Here is a 25,637-nt window from a genome sequence, read left to right as displayed (position 1 = left end):
GACGATAGGATAGATATCTAGATTCTTGATAGGAAAATAACAACGTTTTTTTTGGTAGAATTGATAGGAAAATAACAAGAAGACAGAAAAGTACAGAGACAAGAAAGAGAGAGATTTACAGCTTTTTGTTGGCAGAGAGAAAGAATAGTGAGTCTATATTGTAGACTGGGAATCACAGGGACATACAGAATCCTCCCGGGAGATAGGGTGATGGAAAGACCGGCAATATTCAATGTGCTTAAAAAAGTTGGATAAATTTTAGAATTATTTGGATCATGACTTGCTTTGGCCTAATCATTTGTGTCCAAACAAAACTATATGCATTATTTCGAAGAAATAAATTTAAAGATCAATTTCATTTTTTTTTATCTGGGAATTAAGTAACTAGAGTGGTCATTTCAAGGGATTAACTTAGTTGGTAAAAGACCACTGTCTCATAATATGAGATTAAGAATTCGAATCACTTTAAAGTTAGGGACAAAACCTCACCTTATATTTAAATTACACATTAAAATCTACCCATGCAAAGAAGTGGGTTGGGATGTAAAACACTAGCCAAGATTTTGCTTTGTTTAACTTGTTTATTGTATCTTTCTTTGAACCGCTACTCTGTGGTGTTTTTGTTTTCAGATATGAGACGTTGCAATCAAGTTTCTTAAAGAGGGTCTTGGGTTCTTTCTTTTTTTTTTTTTATTTTTTTATTATGATAATTAAGAGGGTCCTTGGTTAGAAAGTAGTTTCTCAACTAAGTTGTTCATCTGATAAGGACGGATAAATGATAGGTGTGATGGAACTTGGAAGTAGCTATTATTGTGGGTTTTAAGTATATTTTATTCCTTATAAATTTTCTTTCCCTCATTTAATAATGTTAATATTTTTAATTTGAACATGTTATTACAATATTACCAGCACAATTGATATGCAATAATGGAAAGGTGTTCCACATCATTCCAATTAATACCAATTGTGGATAACAATGGAAATGACAAAATTGAAAAGAATGCAGAATTGAGAGAATCCTCTATAAGAAGGAGCGCATTTTCAGATATTGAACATCATAAGCTACAACAAGAGGAAGCCACGGTTCTGAGGAAGAATGGCACAATGTTTTCTATTTTCATTTCTTTGTTTTTATTTTCCATGTCTAGCTAATTCCATCTTTCAATCAAGATTAATGGAAGTTTGATTTTCACCAATTGTGAGACTTCGGATTATTAGTTTTTTCTTTAATTCTTAGGTATTTATGCGTTTCTTTTGCAATAGGAATTCTCAACACATCAACTATTTTTTGTTTCCTTTGAAGAGGAGGAACCTCCCCTAGAAACAACTTACTTTTGTCCAAGGTAATATGTTGGCCTGGAAACACTTGATACTTTTTAAAAACAACAATAATTTTTTGACATGTTTCAGTAATGCATTCTCAAGAATAAAGATGTTATCAACATACAGTAAGTGAGAAAGAACAAAAGCCTCTCTGGGACCACACAAAGACCACCATCTGCCCACCCTCATTATAGCAGTTAACCTCCTACATTGGACCTCTTCCACAAGTAGAAACCAAAGAGGAGAGATTGGATCACCTTGATGAAGTCCACGTTCAACCCCAAAGAAGCCCATAGGACCACCATTAACAACTACATAAATTCTAGTAGAGGTCAATAACTCATGAATCCATCCTTGCCAATGAATTGAAATCCAAAACGTGAAAAAAACATCATACAGAAACTTCCAAGATAAGGAGTCATAAGCCTTTTTAATATCCAATTTCAAACCCATTCCACCCCTCTAATTGTTGAAAATAGCATGTTAGATAGTTTAGAGGTGACAAAAATATTTTTAAAAAATTATCTTCTTTTTCTGGAAAGCACCTTGTTCTTTAGATATAAGTAGGGGCAGCAAGGTACTCAGTTTAGAAGTCATAATTTTTTACAATACTTTACAAAAAAAATTCTCTATACATATAGGTCTCAACTTATCCATGGTCATTGCCTCCCTCCCTTTGGGTGTGAGAGTAACAAAACAATTATTTGATTCCTTTTGTGATCTTCCCCTTTTGAAAAAAAGGGATTTGTGGGATTTAGATACATGGATTAACTCCTACAAAATAAATAAAATAAATTTTAATTCAATCGTACTCACACTATCACCTCTTTCTCTAATGTGGTGGTTGCTATTTGTATTGACTTTCTCGTATGTTGTAAACATATGAACTAAAATTATAAAACATTTAATGCAACATTAAATAATAATATCTGAGAGAAATTAGACAAATATTTCAAAAAATATTAACATAGCTTATCTTGTTTGGGGCTGTTGGGGTAATGTTTACAAATTCTTCAAACATACAAAGATGAAATTGCAATACAATTGAGAGTGAAGTCGTCTTTGCAAATCCGGAGAGCTGCCGCAGACCATCATTGATGAGGTTCTCACATTCAAAAATGTTGTCATTAAGGTAATTGATGCACCCTAGTACCAAAAGTTCTTGCCCCCAAAAAAAACCCCAAAGGGGGCCCCCCCAGGCAAAGCCCACCCCCCCCAAAAAAAAAACCCCCCCACAAAACCCCCCCCCCCAAAACCACCCCCCCTCAAGAAAAAATGAACTTTGAAAACAAACAATGTGAGTGAGGGGGGTTTCTTTTTCCCCACAAAAAGGAAGGGGGGGGGGGGTTTTTAGGGCCCCAAACCACCCCCCCCACAAGAGAGAAAAAAATTCTCCACTACTGGAGAATCCAATGGTTTGTCCCTCACTCCAAAAATGTGAATAAACCCCCTTGACCTAACCTCCCCACTACTTGGGGAGCGCCCCCGATTACCTTTAACCCATTCAAAGACCTTAACCCCCACTCATGGTAATGGTCATGAAGGTGGTGAGAAATGAAATGAGGCGAGTTAGAATGTGAGTAATTCCACCATTCAAGTAAACCCACCTCATCACCTCAGACCTTAAGCCCATGACCATGTCTTGAAGAGCCATCCAAGGTCATAAGGGCCCTTACTCATGGTGATTACCCCTTACCTCAAGGGTCCACACCAAACAAAACAATAAATAAAAGAAATGCAAAAAGTAATTTGAAACTAATATATAGATAATATAGATTTTAATCAAACCTAATGTTTTCTCAAAAGATAAATAGTGTGTATACAATTACTTTATTACTCTTTGAAAATTGGTTGGGACTTGGGAGTACTAGGGGAAATTCTAAATACTTTATCAAACCTTCTAGATAAATTCCACAATTCTGCGAATTGCCAAACTAGTTTTATTTATGAAATACTAAAACACACAAATTATTCTCAAGAAGAAAAGGACCCCCTCCTCCGAAAGAAAAACTTCAAAACTATATAAAAGACAACCCTTAGTTTAACATAATATGGAAGGAGAGGCCAACATCGCTTTTTCATTACATGCTGAGGAATTTCTTTATACCAAACAGCCAAATTCTTTGGATATATTTTGAGATTGTCATTGTAGTCTACGTAATGAATTCCAAAGCTGACTGTGAAGCCAACGCTCCATTCAAAGGCATCCAACAATGTCCACACGAAGTATCCCTTCACCTTTGCTCCAGCACTAAAAAAAAAAAAAAGGAAAAAATCAAATTAATTATTGATAAACAATAAGAATTCCTACATAAAATCTTTAAAAGAAACTCCTATTTTCGTTTTCCATGATTTTATCCTTCAATAACAAGACCATATGTAGTATATATACTCACTTCACAACACTCTGAATATTAATCAGATGGTCCTTGAGGGACTGGACTCTCAGGTTGTCATTGATTTTCTGATCCACAGTCTCAGAGGTATGATTGGAAATTCCTTCAAGAAAATCCAATGGAATACATATTTACATAAAATTTCTCTCACATCAAATATATGAAGCACCTAACATGCTTCTGACTCGTGAGTAACGAAGGATAAATTTACTTGTGCTTTACCATTCTCAGTAATGTAAACAACAGGGTTATTGTATTTCTCCTTTATGCCAAGCAAAACCTCTTGGAGTCCATCTGGACGAATAAATAGCCAATCTGAACCACTCTGTAAAATAAAACATTGTTAGATTTTAATCGTTCAAATGAACCTTGGCTTTCACATATTCCAAAGTTACATACCGGTGGACCAACGGGGACTCCTTCAAGGCGAGCTGTTATATCATATAACAAGAACAAATAGTTAGTCTGAAAGATATTTCAATTTAAAAGCCTTACAAAGAAGGTTTTTATTTGAACTTACTAGACATTGTGTAGCAGCCATCAGTGTTATAAGCAGGAGTGGGAGAGGCAGGAGCTGAAGCAACAAAATTTGCAGTGTAGTAATTTAATCCAATAAAATCATATGACCCTTTCACTAAGCGAGCTTCCTCAGGAGTAAATTTTGGTAGCCTGTTTCTCACAAGATGTTTCATGCTTTCTGGGTAATCTCCAAAGTGTATTGGATCCATAAACCTTGTAAAAGAAATGAGAAATAAAATTTAGATTTTGTGGTTGATTGATTTTTATGTACTCTCAAAATAGTTTTTGTCTTTCTCATCAAAAGTAAAGACTCACCAACCAAATGAGAAATCCATAGCTCTTACAGCAGCATCTCTGTTGTCTTTGTCACTGTTTACAGGAATCATGTGGTCAGCATACACTGTGATTCCAATCTCACCCCCTTGGACCGCCTGTAAATGCAAATGCACTTTTGGTGAAAGAAAGAGACTAGGGATTCCATTATCGAATCTTGACAAAACCCTAGAATTTGTTTTCTTAGATCATATACTGCGTGATCACCTCAAGCTTAATTATATAATTACCTGGTACTTCATCCTGTAGAGATCAACAGCAGCTGCATGAGCAAGGAGGGAGTTGTGGCCTACCACATAAGGATTATTGGAAGAATGTTCCACATAGCCTGGAGCAAAGTCTCCATTAATATATCCTGCTCTGATGTAAATAAATGGCTCGTTCAGTGTGATCCAATGCTTCACACGGTCGCCAAATCGAGCAAAGCAAACGTCTACATAGTCCCTGAAATCGTTTCTGCACATACATGATACATATATTATTTATACAATGAGAAATTATGAGTTTCAGGTTTTGATCAGAAGGGGTTTAAGGTGCAAATTGGAATGTAAATTGATGAAGAGTCGCTTACATGATTCGAGAATTCATGAAACCACCGTACTCATCTTCAAGGACTTGAGGTATGTCCCAATGGAAAAGGGTAATGAAAGGCTCAATACCTACATATATATTTAAGATAGTTTCAGATGAGAGAGAGAGAGAGAGAGAGGCCAACATGTAGACGTTGGAAGCTCTTCCCAATCATCATGGAGATTGATTCTACCATTGGATAGAAGCTCATTGATAAGGCTGTTGTAATATCTGATGCCTTCCTCGTTCACTCCATCGCATAACTTTCCAGCTATGAATATGGATTTTTTTTTTTTTTTTTTTTTGGAAAAAGGTAGCTGTGTATTAGAAAGAAAAGAAAAAGTCAACTGAATAGCTCCCCCGGGATCTCGGACCGCCGGAAAGAAGAGGGAGAGAAATTCAGACGATGGGTGCCAAAAACAGCTCCAGCATCTAAGCTCAAGGGCAAAAAGGGGGAGGCCAAAAAGGGGAAAACGGGGCAAAGGGGGGGGGGGGAAAAAGACAACCGGCGGCGGGGGGGGGGGGGGATATCATAAATCATGTATATCATATCTAAATAAAATTATATAAAGCCTCTCAGCTTCATGAGATTTTGATGCATTGAAGCTCTTGTTATGAGGATTTGGGTTCAAACTTTCTGATCCATCATACAATGAGACAGAGTAGGTATCAATAGAAACTAGAATGAAAGAATGCTACCATGTTGGACCCCGGCTGATGCATTCCATTAATGTATACGCACATATGGATCAATAAATTGGACTACTTACTTGGTAATATTCTGGTCCATGCAATCGAGAGTCTATAACAATTAACACCCATATCCTTCATGAGAGCCACATGTTCCTATTTAGTGAAAAAAGATAACATTATCAGCATCGTCAAAGGTGTCCCCCACGAAATTAACAAAATCCATGGAAGTTCAGTCCCCCAATTAAAAGAACTCCCATCACTGAGTTTTCAATCTATCTCATCTCATATCATCAGTGAAGGATCTTTACACCCAAAAAGAAAAGGAGAAGAAATTTCATGGGAGTGCAGACCAAATAATTAATGAATGAAACATGTTTTTTCTTTGGAAACTGAGTGAAACATATTGTACACCACTATTTACCTCCATAATAAGTATGCATGGTAAGTAACTTTGTCTTTTAGCAAAAAAAAGAAAAGAAATGGTAAATACAATTGTTTTTTATAAGTGTGCATGGATGATACTTTTACCCTTAAGGGTATGCATGTTACCTTGTATCGATGATAAGAATCTAAGGCCACATCTCCATTTGAGCCATCCTTTATCCTATCTGCGCACAAATAAACTTGTAGTGGATTGCATTCCTTGAAACATGTATGCATGGGTAGATAGTCTTAGAACTGTAACTATGTGCATGTGAGTGTGGGTGTGTGAGAGAGAGAGAGAGAGACAAACTTGGGTTTCTATGAGTCTATTGATCCCAGAGGCTTACTCCTTTACCACCTTCTCTTACTGCACCTTCATACTGAAAAGGACCTGACACTTACTTAGTGCAAGCATAGAACAACCCAATAAGAAAAAATTTTAGACCATTCATACAAGGTGGATGTACCTGATAAGCAGACGATGCAGTTCCAAAGAAGAAATCCCTTGGGAAGCCACTTCGTTTGATGAGCGTCTCATCAGTGATAGTCTTAACAGCTTCAGTAGAAATGGCCTGGATAGCACAAGTCTTCCTATTACCATGTAGAGCTACTGTTCTCTGTGGCCTAGTGGAGAGGAGCCATGCACTACTACGACACCTTGAAATGAAGTTGGGTTTGTGCAAAGGCGAGAGGCCCCCATGAATAGCAGTAGGGTTTTCTAGCTGAGGCAACGACGAAATGGCAATCAGCATTGTTGCTTGTATATCTTAGGCAGAGTAAAAATACACAAAACTATTGGCAGACAACAATATCAGCTTAGGAACCGATGAGAGGTGCTTTGCATGAGAACTAAGATGTCCTTATATAGAGCAAAGAAACCCTAGTCAAAATATAAAATGGATTTAGGTTCTCTGTGAATATTTCCTTTTTTAGAAACACATGAAATCAAGTCATCACGTGAAAATTAGGGGACCATACAGATAAGCTATTCTAGATTCTTGAAAGGATAATAAAAACAAGACAGAAAAAAATTACGAAGAGAAGAAAGAGAGACATTTACAGCGTTTTGTCGGTAGAGAGAAAGAATATCAGAATCCTCCCCGGGAGATAGGACAACACGTGATCCAAAGACCTGTGTTATGGATATTTTATAACAGATTTGTTTGGGTCGACTAAAGAAGAACCGGACCGATCAAACCTTGTTCGGATCAGGAATAAAACGAAGGCACTAAGCAAGGTATACAATTTGAATCATATCCAACCTCCTTAAACGAAGGCACAACTACAATCCAGAAGGCACAACTACAATCCAAGTAATACTGTCTTGGCGGATAAGATTCCTCTCCCCAGGAAGCTAGTAACAATTACAGAGTTCTATTCGAATTCCATTGCTGCATAGTTAAGGTAACATCTCCTAAGATCTATAAATACACACATATTCATCATTATGAGGTATGCATTCTTAAGTTATTGAATAAATTGAGAGATTGAGCTTGCTTCCTTGGTTCCTCTGAACTAACTTGTTCGTCGAAGACGAAACTCGACCATACCGGTCAAGCACGTTTTTGCAGGTTCGAGCATTCGACCAGGAGGGACCGAATTCTGCAACAACAAGCTGCAATACTCAATGTGCTTTAAAAAGTTGGATAAATTTTAGAATTATTTGGATCATGATTTGCTTTGGCCTAATAATTTGCATCCTAACAAAACTATATCGGTATTATTTAGAAGAAATAAATTCAAAGATCAATTTTCTTTTTTATCAGGGAATTAAGTAACTATAGTGTTCATCTCAAGGGATTAATATAGTTGGTAAAAGACCAATGTTTCATATATGAGGTTAAAAGTTCAAATCGCCTCGGAGTTAGGGACAAAGCCTCACCTTATATTTAAATTATATATTAAAATCTACCCAATTAAGCAAAGAATTTGAATGGGATGTAAGGCAATGGCAAAGATTTCGCTTTGTTTAGCTTGTTCATTGTGTCTTTCTTTGAACTGCTGCTCTGTGGTGTTTTTGTTTTCAGATATGAGATGCTGCGGTCAAGTTTCTTAAAGAGAGTCTTGGGCTTCTTTTTAATTAAGTAGTTATTATTGTGGGTTTAAGTGTATTTAATTTCTTTTAAATATTCTTTCTCATATTTAATAAAGTTAATATTTTTAATTTGAACATGTTATTACAATATTACCAACAAACTCATATGCAATAATGGAAAGGTGTTCCCCATCATTCCAATCAATACAAATTGTGGATAACAGGTCAGGTACTGATCACCAATTTAAGTATATTCTTGTTTGGTCACCATATCTGATGTCGCAACAAAGTAGATTTATTGAGTCTCAATAATAGAGAGGTGATTCTCACATCAAGTGGATGGGTGAGACTAGATCGTAATAATTGAACAGTCATTTTCTGGTGGTAGATTTATAGAAGAAAAGGTGTTTGTGATGGGTTTAAACTTCAAACATAGAAACAAAAGTGATACGGAAAGATGAGCACCAAGTATGGTAGAACCATTAGACAATTTTTGTCGGCCGATCGGGAAGGATGCGACTACCCATGACCAAAAGCATAACGCACCCCTATGGCATATGCGTCCTTGTTATCGAAGGTCAACTCAATAGCTGATTAAAAGGGACTAATGGCAAGGGAGCATGATCCAAGGAGAGACATCAGCCCTCGCCGCTGACTTAACATGTACACGAAAGGTAACCTCACACTATAAATGCAAGACTACCCAAAACAATCAACACTCTGAGCATAATCTTGTGTAGCTTTGCAAGAGACCACATTTCATCATCTACTTTGCCATCAAAAACACGTTTTGTCTCAACGCATCTAACCTTTCTTGCGGTCATCGCCCGCGAGAGGAGGCTCACGCCTATTATCCGCTCAAAAGATATGGTAGAACTTAGACAATTTTTGTATAAGGACTACGGTAATTGTTGCATATGCTTCTCCCCATGCAAACAAAGAATGTTTTTTCCTCTTTGGGATAAAAACACGTTTTGTCTCAATTATATTTCTTTCTCTTTTTTTGCTTTTTTTTTTTACCGAATTTTTATTTTTTTTTTTAATTTTGTTTTAGAGCGTTTAGGCATATTTTATTTTTTTTTGGTAACAAACAAACAAGGATTAGCAACCTTGAAAAAGAAAACTTCTCAAACATGCAAATCTTATCCGCCAGTAGGATTTCCTCCAATTCTTGGGGTGGATCCAGAAAGAATCGCGAAGGTTCCTCTAAAAAAGTCAGTATCTTCGTGATCCAGTCAGCAGCGTAGTTGGACTCCCGGTACGCATGTTAGAATCTAATTCCTTCATAGCTTTCCACTTCTTCCTTTATTGCATGCACCACTCTTGCTAAGATTTACATGTGAATAAGAGTGTAGATACATTGCCTTATTTTCTTAAAAACTTGAAACATTATCCGATCTGGTGAACGCTAAGATTCCTCAAAGCGTTTCAGATTTTGCACCAACCATATGTAATATGGAATCAAAATACAACCATTCAACCATGCAATTCTACACTTACATTTTGTTGACTAATTCAGCCACCACCCCATAGCCTCTTGGATTGAATCCTTATCCTCTAGGATAATGTCAGGGGAAGGAGCCAATCAAATCCGACATTGACATATAAAAGGACAAAATAAGAAAATATGAGTTAGATCTTCATTTTTCATTCCACATAAACAGGAGCGGAATCAAGATTCAACATTAGGAGGCCAAAGAATAAAAGTCCAGATAACCTTCCTGTTGGGGAAGCACTAATGTTTTTTCACCACACATATTATGTAGACCCTTATAAAACCCATTGGGGGACCTATGAATTATTTTATTATGGTAAAGAATAGGCTCACATATATTTGGTGGGGCCCATACATATTTGAAAAAAAAAAAGGTGAATTATTGATAATAATGTTTTTTTTTCAACAAATATAGGGAAATTAAACAACAATACAAAAAAAAGATACACATGATTTCAACCAAAAAAGTTAGATGCAAACCAAAATTTTCTTTGATAGGAGATACAAACCAAATTAAATATTTTATTCACAATATAAAATCAAATAAAAAAATTACAAAAGAAATAAAAAAAACAGAGAATACAAATCAAATAATAAAAATAAAAAAAATAAAAAATAAAAGAGAAACGATAAATAAATTGATAAAGAAAAACCTAATTGTGAAGAATATTTTTCTCCAAATTTTCCTTAACCCACACTTATAAAAAGGAAAGAGAAGAGAAGAGAGAGGAAAGAGAAAATATAAGAGAATAAATAGGAATTGAGGAGTTAGTTTCTAATTAGGAATGACATTATGAATACCTAATAAGATTTTTTTTCAAAAATTTCCTTTAACCCACGTTTATAGAAAGAGAAGAGAATAAATAGGAAGAAAAGAAGAGAGGGGAGAATAAATACAGATTGAGGAGTTAGTTTTTAATTTGGAATGACATTATACCCATTATTTTACCTTTAAAAATTGTTCACAATATTAAAGAGGGCCAAATAGTGATGTTTCACATGTGGAAAGAGAAAAAATTGAAAAAATTAAGGGAATTAATATAAAAACTAAAAAAATTAAAGGAATTAGCATTTTTTTTTTTAAATCCGGGGGGACATAAATCACAACGTGAAATTAATCTCACTCACTTGGATTTCACCAAGTCATCAACAAGAATCTTCCCATGGTTCAGTTTTCAACCAAAAGAGCCTATCTCGACAGCAATTGCACATCCCAAATCAATGAATTCCATCCACCTTTGCTGCTCTTTTCTTGCTCAAATCTAAGCTAATTTCAATGAGAACTCTCCATTTGGGATTCCTTCCCAATGGTACACATCTTCCTACGACAGGGAAGGGAAACGGACTTTGCTGGATCAACTGCAATACCTCTTGCAAAGTAGGCTACTATGCTGGAGGAAAAAGCCAATGAGAATCCTCAATAATATTCATTATTTTTTATCGAAGATAGATGACTGAACATCTGATCCAAACCCAAACCAGCGGAAATGGAGAAAGGTCCTAGCCATCTATCAATCCAAAAACATATACTTCTTCCATCCCCTATTGTCCATTGCTCATTTTCTTTTACAGTTTGTCATAATTTCTTGAGACCACCCAAGATGGAAGATCCAAAAATAGGAGTCTGAGATTTCCACAAGCATCTACGAACCTATTTCTCAAGAAATTCAACAGGAAAGATTTATTTATTTATTATGTTTTATGAACCAAGTCAGCTTGCATAAGAATGCAAAGTTTACTTCTCTTAGACGTCAAATGCCCAAACCACCTTTTGATTTCGGTTGGCAGACAGTCTCCCATTTTACCGTAATTGTTTTGATAGATTCCATGTCACCAGACCATCAAAAATTCCTAATCCACCTTTCTACAATTCTAATTATACTATTGGGCTCCCAGTAAACTGAAAAATTGTGGATAGTGATGCTAGCAATGACTAACCAAATCAATTTCACCATTCTTGTTTGAGAAAGCAACTTCCCCTTCTAACACTGAAGGCAATTTTTATCTTATCAAGAATGGACAACACCTTATCACGACTTACCCTGGATTTAGAGCTCTACACCAAGATATCTAGTAGGGAGTTTTGCAATAGGAATTCTCAACACATCAACTATTTTTTGTTTCCTTTGAAGAGGAACCTCTCCTAGAACAACTTACTCTTGTCTAGGCTAATATGTTGGCCTGAAAACACTTGATACTTTTAAAAACAACAGTAAATTTGTTACCAATGTCAATGATGGATTTGCAAAAATAATGATGTCATCATCATACAATAAGTGCAAAAGAACATAACTCCTCTAGGACCACACAAAGACCATCATCTGCCCTCCCTCATCATAGTAGTTAACCTCCTACATAGGACCTCTTCCACAAGCAGAAACAAAAGAGGAGAGATTGCATCACTTTGTTGAAGACAAAGCTCAACCCCAAAGAAGCCCATAGAACCACCATTAACAAGTACATAAATCCTAGTAGAGGTCAATAACTCGTGAATCCATCTTTGCCAATGAATTGAAAATCGAAAACATGAAAAAACATCATACAAAAACTTCCTAGACAAGGAGTCATAAGCCTTTTTAATGTCCAGTTTCAAACTCATTCCACCCCTCTAGCTGTTAAAAATAGCATGTTAGATAGTTTAGAGGTGACAAAAATATTTTTAAAAATTATCTTCCCTTTCTAGAAGCACCTTGTTCTTTAGAAATAAGTAGGGGCAGCAAGGTACTCAGTCTAGACGTCATAATTTTTTACAATACTTTACAAAAAAAATTCTCTATGCATATAGGTCAGAACTTATCTATAGTCACTGCCTCCCTCCCTTTGGGTATGAGAGTAACAAAACAATTATTTGATTCCTATTGGGATCTTCCCATTTTAAAAAAAAAGGATGTGTGGAATTTTGATACATGGGTTAACTCTCACAAAATAAAAATAAAAAATAAAAATTTAATCCAATCGTACACACACTTTCACCACTTTCTGTAATGTGGTGGTTGCTATTTGTATTGACTTTCTTGTATGTTATTCAGTTTGTTGATTGAAAATTAAACATATGAACAAAATTATTACACGTTTGATGCAACATTAAATAATAATATCTTAGAGAAATTAGACAAGTATTACAAAAAAATATTAACATAGCTTATCTTGTCTGCGATAATTAAAAACAGAAGGGGTTGGGAAATCTGATTCTCAATTCAAAATGTCACCATTAAGAATGTCTTTTCTGATAATTTTGCCTTATCTCCTCTGTCCTATGGTTTTTCAATTCAAAAATGTTACCGTTGAGGATTTACCTCTTTTACTTCAAAGTAAATAATGCGTATGCAATTACTTTATTACTCTTTGAAAATTGGTTGGGACTTGGGAGTAAAAGGGAAATCCTAAATACTTTATCAAATCTTCTAGATTAATTCCACAATTCTGCAAATTGCCAAACTAGTTTTATTTCTGAAAGACTAAAACTTACAAATTATTCTCAAGAAGAAAAGGACCCCCTACCCCGAAAGAAAAACTTCAAAACTATATAAAAGACAACCCTTAGTTTATCATAATATGGAAGGAGAGGCCAACATCGTTTTTCCATTACATGCCGAGGAATTCTTTATACCAAACGGCAGAGTTCTTTGGATATATTTTGAGATTGTCATTGTAGTCTACGTAATGAATTCCAAAGCTGACTGTGAAGCCAAAGCTCCATTCAAGGGCATCCAACAAAGTCCACACGATGTATCCCTTCACTTTTGCTCCAGCACTATAATAAAAAATAAAAAAGAAAAAAATCAAATTAATTATTGATAAACAGAAAATCCTATTTTCGTTTTCCATGATTTTCTCCTTCAATAACAAGACCATATGTAGTATATATACTCACTTCACAACACTCTGAATATTAATCAGATGGTCCTTGAGGGACTGCACTCTCAGGTTGTCATTGATTTTCTGATCCACAGTCTCAGAGGAATGATTGGAAATTCCTGCAAGAAAATCCAATGGAATACATATTTACATAACATTTCACTCACATCAAATATGTTAAACACCTAACATGCTTCTGACTCATGAGTAATTAAGGATAAAATAACTTGTGCTTTACCATTCTCAGTAATGTAAACAACAGGGTTATTGTATTTCTCCTTTATGCCAAGCAAAAGCTGTTGCAGTCCATCCGGTCGAATAAATAGCCAATCTGAACCACACTGTAAAATTAAAAAATTGTTAGATTTAACCATTCTAATGAACCTTGGCTTTCACATATTCCAAAGTTACATACCGGTGCACCAACTGGGACTCCTTCAAGGCGAGCTGTTATATCATATAACAAGAACCAAATAGTTAGTCTGAAAGATATTTCAATTTAAAAGCCTTACAAAGAAGGTTTTTATCTGAACTTACTAGACATCGTGTAGCAGCCATCAGTGTTATAACCAGGAGTTGGAGAGGCAGGAGCTGAAGCAACAAAATTTGCAGTGTAGTAATTTAATCCAATAAAGTCATATGACCCTTTCACCAAGCGAGCTTCCTCAGGAGTAAATTTTGGTAGCCTGTCTCTCACAAGATGTTTCATGCTTTCTGGGTAGTCTCCACAGTGTATTGGATCCATAAACCTTGTAAATGAAATTGAAAAAAAAAAAAAAAAATTTAGATTAATTATGTAGTTGATTGACATTTATTTTGTCTCAATCTAGTTTTTGTTTTTCTCATCAAAAGTTAGTAAACGCTCACCAACCAAATGAGAAATCCAAAGCTCTTACAGCAGCATCTCTGTTGTCTTTGTCATTGTTTACAGGAATCATGTGGTCAGCATACAATGTGATTCCAATCTCACCCCCTTGGATCGCCTGTAAATGCAAATGCACTTTTAGTGAAAGAAAGAGACTAGGGATTCCATTATCCAATCTTGACAAAACCCTAGAATTTGTTCATTAGATCGTATACTGTGTGGCCACCTCAAGCTTAATTATAATTACCTGGTACTTCATCCTGTAGAGATCAACAGCAGCCGCATGAGCAAGGAGTAAGTTGTGGGCTACCACATAAGGATTATTGGCAGAATTTTCCACATAGCCGGGAGCAGAGTCTCCATTAATATATCCACCTCTGGTGTAAATAAATGGCTCGTTCAATGTGATCCAATGCTTCACACGGTCGCCAAATCGAGCAAAGCAAACGTCTACATAGTCCCTGAAATCGTTTCTGTACATACATGATACATATATTGTTTATACAATGAGAAATTATGAGTTTCAGGTTTTGATCAGAAGGGGATTAAGGTGCAAATTGGAATGTAAAATGATGAAGAGTCACTTACATGACTCGAGAATTCATGAAACCACCGTACTCATCTTCAAGGACTTGAGGTATGTCCCAATGGTAAAGGGTAATGAAAGGCTCAATACCTACATATATGTTTAAGATAGTTTCAGATGAGAGAGAGAGGGAGAGAGAGAGAGAGATTTAAGATAGGTTCAGATGTGAGAAAGAGACAGAGAGATCTAGAGATTTAAGATAGTTCCAGATGAGAGAGAGAGAGAGATATTTTACCATTGGATAGAAGCTCATTGATAAGGTTGTTGTAATATCTGATGCCTTCCTCGTTCACTCCATCGCATAACTTTCCAGCTATGAATGTAGATTTCACAAAATCATAAGTCATGTATTCTAAATAAAATTTTCTAAAGTCAATATTCTCAGCTTCATGAGATTTTGATGCATTGAAGCTCTTGTTATGAATTTTTGGTTCAAACTTTCTGATCCATCATAGAATGAGACACAGTAGGTATCAATAGAAACTAGAACGAAAGAATGCTACCATGTTAAACCAGTGCTGATGCATTCCATTAATGTATACGCACATAAGGATCAATATTGGACTACTTACTTGGTAATATTCTGGTCCATGCAATGGAGAGTCTATAACAGTTAACACCCATATCCTTCATGAGAGCCACATGTTCCTATTTGGTGAAAAAAAGATAACCACATTATCATCATCATCATATTCAACAACAAAGTTCTGTCCCTACGTAATTAACAAATCCATGGAAGTTGGGGTGAAGAGTTGGCCTGGGCAGCTTCTCATTTCAACAACTAGGATTTGATGGGTAAACTATTTCAGTTCAGTTTTTGTTGTTTTCTCTATCGTCTTTAGATAGAGAGGAATAATCGCATTTTTCAGGGGAAGTCGGAGACTCACACTAATGTTTTAAACCGTATTATTTATGATACGAGGTTGAGGTTCCTTGGGACAGAAATTCCAGTCATAGATAATGAGCGCAATCGGTCTCTGTTTCATCATTGGAAGATCAAGGTGCAATATAGGATTTCAAGACCACATACTCTAACTTGGAATAAGCCACCTGTGGAATGGGTTTCTCTCAATTGTGACGGCTCTGTCATGGGGAATCAAGGAAGATATGGGATTTTTGCGAGAACTGAGATGGGTGAAGTCATCTTTGCTGTTGTTGGTAGGTGTCTGAAAACAAATGTTATTTGCATGGACCTCACGACCATTCGTCGAGGACTAGTGATAGCTTTGGAACATTCTATCCAAAGAGTCCATATTCTTTCTGATTCATCGAGTGCTATTGCGATGATTTAGGTAGGTTTACCATACCATGGTATGCAACAAAGGATGTCTGTAACATCCGGGACTCGTTGAGATGGTTATGCCAATATGGGCTTCATCATGTTGTCCGTGAGCTTAATGCTGGGGTAGATTTTTTGGCTAGGCTTTACCCATCTATACGTGAAACTTTACCCATCTGTACATGAAATTTCTTTCTCTCCTCATTCTTACCTGAAGCGTTGTCTCGTATTATAAAAGATGACGCTGAAGGGAAGACTTATTTCAGACTGTAACTTTTTTTTTTTTTTTTTTTCTTTCTAATACACAGCTACCTTTTACAAAAAAAAATAAATAAATAAATAAAATTCATGGAAGTTCAGTCCCCCAATTAAAAGAACTCCCATCTCTGAGTTTTCAATCTATTTCATCTCACATCATCAACGAAGAATCTTTACACCCAAAAAGAAAAGGAAAAGAAATTTGGGAAAATTACTTGATTAGCTAGTTTTAAATTTTTATTTACAAAAGTAACCAGTAAAAGTTTCTCTTAACAAAACTAGCTAAAGCTGAGTTTGGGCTTACAAAACTAGATAAAATAGTGATTTTTCATTCATTTGGACATTTTTACCCCCATATTTGTATTGATTAATTTTAAGGGTAAAAATGTCCAAAGAAAATGAAAAATTAGTGACTTTTCCCTTTTAAAAAAAATGGTAATTTTCCCTTTTTAATGTGGTTAGTTTTAGGGGGTTAAAATGTCAAAGGAATGAAAAATTACTATTTTGACTAGTTTTGTAAACTCAAACTTAATTTTAGTTAGTTTTATTAAGTGAAACATTGAGTGGTTATTTTTTTAAAGGAAAACCTAAAAGTGACTAATCATGTAATTTTCCCAAGAAATTTCATGCGAGTACAAACCAAATAAATTAACAAATGAAACAAGTCTTTTCTTTGGAAACTGGGTGAAACATGTCCACACCACTAATTACCTCCAATATAAGTATGCTAAGTAATTTTGTCTTTTAGTAGAAAAAAAAATGGTACATACTATTGTTTTTTATAAGTGTGCATAGATGATACTTTTACCCTAAATGATGTGCACGTTACCTTGTATCGATGATAAGAATCTAAGGCCACATCTCCATTTGAGCCATCCTCTATCTTATCTGCGCACAAATATACTTTTAGTGGATTGCATTCCTCGAAGCATGTATGCATGGGAAGAAAGAACTGTAACTATGTGCTTGTGGGTGTGGATGTGTGGGGGTGTGTGTGAGAGAGAAAGAGAGACAAACTTGGGTTTCTATGAGCGTATTGATCCCAAAGGCTTACTCCTTTACCACCTTCTCTTATTGCACCTTCATACTGAAAGAGGACCTCACTTAGTGCAAGCATACACCAAGCCAATAAGAAAAATTTCATGTACAGATGGGTAAAGAATGAGGAGACACTTAGTGCAGCATAAACCAAGCCAATAAGAAAAAAAATTGAGACCATGCATACAAGGTGGATGTACCTGATAAGCAGACGATGCAGTTCCAAAGAAGAAATCACTTGGGAAATCACTTCGTTTGATGAGCGTCTCATCAGTGATAGTCTTAACAGCCTCAGTAGAAATGGCCTGGATAGAATAACTCTTCCAATTACCATGTAGAGCTACTGTTCTCTGTGGCCTACTGGAGAGGAGCCATGCACTACTACGACACCTTGAAATGAAGTTGGGTTTGTGCAAAGGCGAGAGTCCCTGATGAATCGCAGTAGGGGTTTCTAGCTGAGGCAACAACGAAATGGCAATCGGCATTGTTGCTTGTATATCTTAGGCAGAGCAAAGAACTACAAAACTATTGGCAGACAACAATATCAGCTTAGTAAACGATGGGAGGTGCTTTGCATGAGAACTAAGATGTCCTTATATAGAGCAACGAAACCCTAGTCAAAATATATAATGGGGTTAGGTTCTCTATGAATAGAAACCATAGCCGACAAATTTGAATCCTCTATAGATAAAATAAAATAGAAAACAACATGATTGAAACTTGAAAGACATTTTTTTTTTTTACTTTTTTACTTTTTTTTTTTTTTATGGTGGGGGAGGGTGGGTGTGAAAGTCCACACACTCGTGAAACATATGGAATCAAGTTGACACGTGAAATTAATTTCGGGATCATAGGATAGGTATTCTAGATTCTTTGATAGGAAAATAACCACATTAGAGGAAGACAAAAAATAGTAAAAAGAGAAGAAAGAAAGAGATTTACATCTTTTTGTTGATAGAGAGAATATATATATATATATATATAGTGAGTCTATATTATTAAATCAAGGCTATTCACATTGCATTAGAAGCACTTCATTAATTGGGACATAGCTCTACCTCTACTTGGGTGCACGACCTAATTGATTGGGCTACTCATCTTTGGAAATTACCTTTGCTTCAAACTCTATTTTCTCTAAGTGAAATCAGGGCTATTCAATCTATCCCTATGTGTTTCTTGATACTTTAGACTCATGGATTTGGAATAAAGTAAAAGATGGTAAGTTTACTGTGAAGTTTGCTTATCACCAATGTTTATTTATGGCTGATGATCAAGGTAATGTAGCTTCTTCTTCTTTGTCGTCTAAACATTGGAAACATATTTGGCAGATCCACACCCTTTCAAAGATTAAAAATTTCCTATGGTGATCATCACATGAGGCTATTGCAATAGGGAGCTCACTTTTTTTGAGGAATGCTTCTCTTACTCCCCTCTGCCTAATATGTGGTCATGGTCAGGAGAATGTATGTCAAACTTTATTTATTTTTTTCTCATGCATAGGAGTGTTGGAGATTATCCCCTCTATGTATTTGATTAGATGGATTTCATTAAATTTAAGTTCCTTGGTTGTGACAATCTAATATTGCTGAATCAGATGTGGAGTGCCTTAGTTTGGTGTATTTGGAAAACTAGGAATGCAGCTCTTTTTAGAGGGATTGAGATCTACAATGACTAAATTCTCTTATCTATGTGCAGATATACAATCACACATTATGGAGTCCCAAAGGGCTCGAGGGGAACTTTGTTCAAGGCCAAGTCATGCCATTAATTAATAAGGAACTTGCTCTCTTTCATATATTTACAAATGGATCATGGGACAGCAATTCACACTAAGGAGGTAGAGGTTGCATTTTGTGGGATTACAATGGTGGTTTTGTGGCGCGCGGCTGAAAGCAAATGTGGACATAGCTCTTTGGCAACTCTAGTAGAACTTGAAGTCATTAGAGATGGCATTTTGCTTGGCTCTTCGTTAGGAGTAGTTGATTTACAAATCCACTCAAATTGTTTACCTATGGTTCTTGCTCTCCAAGGTCTCCAATCATCTTTAGATTCGATGAGTTCTAGTTTAGTTTTTGGATATTTTAAGACTTTGTCCTCTTTTTCGCTGGATTTCTTTTAGCTATATTCCGAGGGTTGGTAATGGTTTTGCTGATTTTCTTGCTAGGGGTGCTTATCGATTATCTCTAGATAGAACTTTGTGGGGTATTTGATCACCTTTGTTTGTGGATCCTTTTGTATAGGCCTTTTGACCTAAACTCTTTTCTTTAATAAATTCATGCTATTATGTTTTGGCCAAAAAAAATTCTTCTATATTATGAAGACTGGAAATCACATGGACATACCAAAATCCTCCTGGATGGAAAGACCGGTTTTGGTGGGGGGTTGAAAATTGGTCAATAGTTATAGAATTGGAACCTCGAGTAAGAAGTGAACATAATAAAACACAAAAAACCAAAGAAACTCAGCCAAAGAATTTAGACATGATTTTTAATAGTTATAGTATATATGTAATATTATTAATCATTAGTATACAAGAATAAGATACAATTAACATAAAAATTGAAATACATGTATTTTTAATCCATTTAATTTAATCATTCATTCACAGTAGGCATAGCAGATAATGAGTTAGCTATTATGGTGGGTTTAAGTATATTATTTCCTTATAAATTTTCTTTCCCTCATGATTAAATATAATCATTTTAATTTGACACGTTATTATAATATTACCAACACAAGTTATATGCAGTAATGGAAAGGTGTTCCACATCATTCTAATGAATACAAATTGTGGATAACAAATCAGGTGCTCTTTGTTTGGTCACCGCATTGATGTCGCATCCAGGGTACAATTATAGAGTCTCAATAATAGAGAGGTGGCCCTCACATCACGTGGATGGGATAAGATAATTGGACTTTGATAATTGAACATTCATTTTCACTTAGTAGATACTAGGAAGAAAAAAACATGTTTATGATTAGTTTAAAGAAATGAAACAAACAAAAGATATGATAAAACTTGGACAATTATTGTATAAGTTCTACCCAATAGGGTAATTGTTGCTAATGCCTTCTTTCTCGATTCGAAAAACTTACATGCAAACAAAAAGAAAACAACAAACGTCAACACTGGCGGGCCAAATTCCTTTCCTATGCGGAGAAAAAAGTACTCATTCAATTCACGCTCGCTACAATGCCTACTCATTTCATGTCATGTTTTCTACTCCCGGTCTCAATCACAAATACACTTGACATGCTTTCTCAAGACTTCTTTTGTGTTGATGGAACTCAACATCATATTCACAGTGTCTTGTGGGACACCATTTGTAGCTCTACCCGAGCTGACGGTCTTAAGCTCAAGAAAATCGAGGATTTTAATCTCGTTCTTCTGACTCGAAAGGCATGGGAACTCCTCAACCCCACGAACTCCTTATGGGGATAGTTGATGAAACATAAGTACTTCAAGCATTGTACCTTTTTAGAAGCTACGACACTCCCAACGGCCTCATGGGGCTGGAAATCGATGATTAAAGCAAGGGTTCTCTTGCGTCAAGGACTCTTTCTCCAAATTGGGGATGGTCTTCAGGCGAGCCCTTGGAACCCAAACGGGATTCCCGACCACCCACAGGACGTTGGATGTTATCCAGGATCACACCCCCCCCACCCCAGGAGGCCAGGAGACCGGCCCAACAAACGGTTAAAAAATAAATGGGGGGTAAAAAATCAATATTTGTACCGGATCAGCACAGGCCGGGGAACGGTGGGGAAGGGTCGAGGATGTGTCCGTTTCCGACTCACTCTTCCATTAACATGTCTAAATTTATTAAATCAAAGACCGCTTCGTGGGATCGGGACAAAGTATTAGCTTGGTGGCCTTTGGAGGTGGCAACAAAAATCCTAGGTATTCCCCTTCCACTTAATCCGACATTAGATCGATTCATTTGGAAGCTCCATTCCACAAGTATGTTCACTATGAGTTTGGCTTACCGTCTTGCATCCACCTCCCCTACCCCGACTCCCACCTTCAATTGCCTACAGCTGTAGCATCTTCCTCTTCCACCTTGGATCCTTTTTTTCTTATGGAAGGCTATTCATGGCAAGTTACCCACAGAAAATCTATTGTTGGCGCATGGGTGCAACGTACCCCCCCCCCCCCCCAATGCACCACTTGTGGTCATCCCAGTGCTTTGGCACAACACCACTTTACCTCTTGTCCTTTTACACTTCATTTATGGCATACATTGCACTTGCTTCAGGGTCATTCATCCCAACCTTTTTGTTCACGGTTGCTAGCACTTGTCTCTCAACCTACCTCACCCTCCACCTACAATCAACAAGCCATACCACACCCTCATAGCATTTTGGATTTTATGGGGCTACTATAACCATACACCCATTCAACTCAAGAACCAAAAATACAGGATGCCCTACAACGACTCCAACAAGCTATAGTTGAATTCTCCCCTCCCTTCCCACCAACACCAGTCCAAAAATCATCAAAGCTTATAAGGTGGGAACCCCCCATGCCAGGAGATATTAAACTCAATGTGGATGGCTCTTTTTCTCTGATACACATAGATTTGGGATCATAACCATCAAGTGGTCTTTGCTTTAGGACAAGGAATGGGTTGTCAAGACTTCCTTATCTCAGAAGAACTTGCCATTAGAAGAGGTCTTGCTCTTGCATATGAATTTAATATGTTTCACGTATGTGTGGAAAGTGATAACCAAGAACTGGTGATCTCCTTACAAAGCCCAACGACCCGCCACAACTAAAAAAACCACTCACTTGATCTATGACATCCTCCAGTTAGCTACATCTTTTACAGAATGAACTTTCTCGCATATTCCCAGAGAGGCTAACTTTGTGGCATACACACTTGCCAAATCTGTAGCAGTCTCCCAAGATCGACTTGTGTATCAACATTCCCCACCCCCCCTCTTTGATCCCTATGGGAAGCTTCAGGTTCCCCCTCCCTCTCCTCTCTCTCTCCTCTCCCTCTCTCTCTCTCTCTCTCTCTCTCTCTCTCATTATATATATAATCAACCTTTGCATGCATGTCTATGTTCTATTCTGAAACTTTTTATATCTTAAACATTTACCGCATGTCTATGTTCTTTTTGATATGTTTGTGCTAGAAACGTGGAATGAAGAGAGAGAGAGAGAGAGAGAGAGAGAGAGAGAGAGACATGCAAGAGAGAGAGAGAAATGTGTGGAGAGAGAGATGTGTGTGTGTGAGTGAGAGAGAGAGAGAGAGAGAAGGCAAGAGACCAATATTTACATGGTTCGGTTGAATTCAACCTACGTCCACGGGAGAGTTTCAAATATTTCCAACCATATTGAGAGTTGTGTAAATGGCTTCCTTATATAGATATAGAGTCCTTTTTTATCAGTGTTCTAGGACTCTTGTAGTTGTGATTTTCTAGATTCCATGAGTCAGTGTTTTGGATTTATATAAAATATTGGCCAAGGTTTTGTAGCAATTGTAATCTGTATCAAACTCTTCTTTGGGTTGGTTAGAGTCTTTGTAAATACCAATTGTAGAAACCTTCTTGAGTGTAGTGGCTAGTGTTTGATCAGCTATAGAACTCTTAAAAGCACCCTAGCCACATAAGCTTGAGATGAAGTGGTGACTAGGGTTTTGGTTGCATTTCTAGAAGTATCCCTTTACGCCCCTACAAACTCAAGGGAGGTGAAGTGACATTGAGGTTGGCTAGCAACATGCTAAAACGTGGAGTAGATAGTAGCTTGGTGAAGATGTCAACCAATTGATCTTTAGTAGATAAGAAACAAACTTGAAGATCTCCATTTGGCAACCTTATCACAGACAAAGTGGAAGTCAATCTCCACATGTTTGGTACAAGCATGAAAGATACGATTTGCAGTGAGGTAGGTTGCACCAATATTGTCACACCAAAGAACAGGAGCATCACTTAGAAAAATATAAAGCTCGTGGAGGAGAGATTGTAGCCAAGTGAGCTTTGCAACAGCATTTGCAAGAGCTTGATATTCAGACTCCGTACTTGGAGCAAGCAACAATGGATTGTTTTTGAGAACTCCAAGATACAATGTAGACTTATGATCGTTAGGGCAATCAGCCCATTCAGCATCAGAAAAGGTTGTTAATGTCATATTAGAGGATTTGTTGATGACAATTCCATGAGATATAGTACCTTTTATGTACTACAAAATCCTTTTGATACAGCAGACCAATGATCAAGAGTCAAACTTTGCATAAACTAACAAACGTTGTTGACTGCAAACTATATGTCAAGGCGAGTTATAGTAGCATATTGTAGAGCCCACACAATACTTCTATACAACGTAGGATCAACCATTAGCTCCCCCAAAAATTTTTCTCAATTGGGTAGAAGGAGAAAGAGGATTGGTAACAGGTTTGCAATTACCCATGTTGGCATTGTGAAGAAGGTCAGTAATATATTATTGTTGACAAAGATGAAGACCATTAGAGAATGGAGACACATACATTCCAAAGAAAATAATGTAAGGGACCAAGATCTTTGAAAGCACATAGGGGCAATAGTAGTCATGAATTTAGAAAGTAACAACTCAGAGCTTTCAATAACAATGATGTCATCCATATAAATTAAGATATAAAGTGTATCAGAAATACCATGATGAATGAAAAGAGAAGTGTTAGTTTTAGATCCAACAACACCAAATTCCAGTAAAAAGGAACTAAAGGCGATCAAACCAAGCACGAGGGGCTTGTTTGAAACCATAACGAAATCTGTGAAGATGACAAATATAATCAGGATGAAGAGAATTAGCAAACTCTAGTGGTTGTTTTGTGTAGATTGTTTTATTAAAAAAGCCATGTAAAAAGGCATTTTGTATGTCTAGTTGGTGAATAGGCCAAGAATGGGAGACAACAAGAGATAGAACAAGGCGGAGAGTAGTGGGTTTGACAATAGGACTAAAGGTTTCATTGTAGTCAAGACCCTTTTGTTGATTAAACCCCTTAGCCACCAAGGAGGCTTTAGTCTCAAGACAAGGTTGATCAAGACAATTGTGTAGTTATCAATCGCGCATGGACACATTCACCACACACTACAATGTGGCTAAGTCTACCAAACAATGTTCTACCATTCTACAATCAAAGCACTCCAATAGATGTAACACAAAAATAAACTAGAGACATAAAACACCAAATTTATGTGGTTTGGCCAAACTTCCTACATACATGGAATAATGTCCTAAAATGAACTTCGTATTTACTCAATACTTTCCAACTAAAATCTTGATCAATACAATGATCAAAGAGCACCCACTCTCAATGCATTCAACACATGGAGCACCCACTCGAGTATGAACTCTTGCAATGTAAAACTACAACCTCAAACAACTCAAACCTAACAAGCAACTAATTAAAAAGTTAATTTTTCAAATTTGGGAGATGACAATAGATTAGTTACCTATGTTCTTTAACCAAAAAAAAAATCACTATGTTCTTCAACCAATCTTGCTTTTTGTCCCCCCCGATGTTCTTAGTCTCCACAAGTCAACACACCCGAGAAAACGTTGTTATCTAACCCAAAATTGAGCTTAATAGAATGACTGTAAAGTTCAGGAACCTCGGTTTCATCCTCCTTGTTGTCCCAAAAGGAATCTATCCATAAAACGGTTGGCTCCACTTTGAATGGCAGGTAACCCGGCCCGGCCCCACATGAGACGTAGATTTCAAATATCTAAAGATCCCAAATCTATTGAGTTATAATTTATAAAATTAGTGTTTGGTTGTGGAATGAAATCAGTTCAAGAAACTAATTGATCGCGTGATTTTTCTGAATCTGCAAATGTATAGTTTTTTCGAAATCCAGGAATCTAAATCCATAAACGTTTTTGGTTAAATATCCACTTTGAATATGGATAAGGTAACATCTGGGCCATCAGATCCCTTAGGTAATGTAAAATTAGAGTACCCTTCACAGGATTATCTCAAAT

At 36.5% G+C, this 25,637-nt stretch overlaps 2 protein-coding genes and 1 long non-coding RNA gene across 3 annotated transcripts; all 3 read right to left on the bottom strand.

Annotated features, from left to right (window-relative positions):
• Positions 1–3,151: 3,151 nt before the first annotated feature.
• Positions 3,152–5,224, bottom strand: LOC149016809 (beta-glucosidase 12-like). Its single transcript, XM_089154870.1, has 8 exons — positions 5,143–5,224; positions 4,802–5,027; positions 4,554–4,669; positions 4,240–4,451; positions 4,119–4,150; positions 3,942–4,044; positions 3,720–3,822; positions 3,152–3,574 (listed from the first exon to the last, which is right to left on the bottom strand). Exons 1-8 carry the CDS (start codon positions 5,157–5,159, stop codon positions 3,298–3,300), a joined length of 1,086 nt encoding a protein of 361 aa, XP_089010996.1. The 5' UTR covers positions 5,160–5,224; the 3' UTR covers positions 3,152–3,297.
• Positions 5,225–5,331: 107 nt separating this feature from the next.
• LOC149016808 (uncharacterized) lies at positions 5,332–6,498 on the bottom strand. Its single transcript, XR_016173376.1, has 3 exons — positions 6,384–6,498; positions 5,912–5,987; positions 5,332–5,412 (listed from the first exon to the last, which is right to left on the bottom strand). It is a non-coding gene; the product is annotated as an uncharacterized LOC149016808 (long non-coding RNA).
• Positions 6,499–13,249: 6,751 nt separating this feature from the next.
• Positions 13,250–18,226, bottom strand: LOC149016807 (beta-glucosidase 24-like). Its single transcript, XM_089154869.1, has 13 exons — positions 17,872–18,226; positions 17,651–17,720; positions 17,463–17,521; positions 15,669–15,744; positions 15,332–15,409; positions 15,099–15,186; positions 14,758–14,983; positions 14,513–14,628; positions 14,183–14,394; positions 14,061–14,092; positions 13,884–13,986; positions 13,662–13,764; positions 13,250–13,541 (listed from the first exon to the last, which is right to left on the bottom strand). Exons 1-13 carry the CDS (start codon positions 18,154–18,156, stop codon positions 13,373–13,375), a joined length of 1,617 nt encoding a protein of 538 aa, XP_089010995.1. The 5' UTR covers positions 18,157–18,226; the 3' UTR covers positions 13,250–13,372.
• Positions 18,227–25,637: the final 7,411 nt, after the last annotated feature.

The sequence above is a fragment of the Hakea prostrata genome, chromosome 5, assembly GCF_041222555.1.
Source record: "Hakea prostrata isolate BN-2017 chromosome 5, UWA_Hpros_2, whole genome shotgun sequence".
Classification (NCBI taxonomy): Eukaryota; Viridiplantae; Streptophyta; class Magnoliopsida; order Proteales; family Proteaceae; genus Hakea; species Hakea prostrata.
This window is presented reverse-complemented; position numbering and strand designations above follow the sequence as displayed.

Excerpts from the sequence above, each read along its gene's own strand:
- LOC149016807 (XM_089154869.1), bottom strand. The coding sequence starts at position 18,156 with ATGCCGATTGCCATTTCGTTGTTGCCTCAGCTAGAAACCCCTACTGCG. Across the intron at positions 15,187-15,331 it reads CAATGAGCTTCTATCCAATG|GTATTGAGCCTTTCATTACC; the intron begins GTAAAATATCTC and ends ACATATATGTAG. Across the intron at positions 14,629-14,757 it reads TCTACAGGATGAAGTACCAG|GCGATCCAAGGGGGTGAGAT; the intron begins GTAATTATAATT and ends TTGCATTTACAG.
- LOC149016809 (XM_089154870.1), bottom strand. Across the intron at positions 4,045-4,118 it reads GAGTCCCCGTTGGTCCACCG|AGTGGTTCAGATTGGCTATT; the intron begins GTATGTAACTTT and ends TTTATTTTACAG. Across the intron at positions 3,575-3,719 it reads AATATTCAGAGTGTTGTGAA|TGCTGGAGCAAAGGTGAAGG; the intron begins GTGAGTATATAT and ends TTTTTTTTTTAG.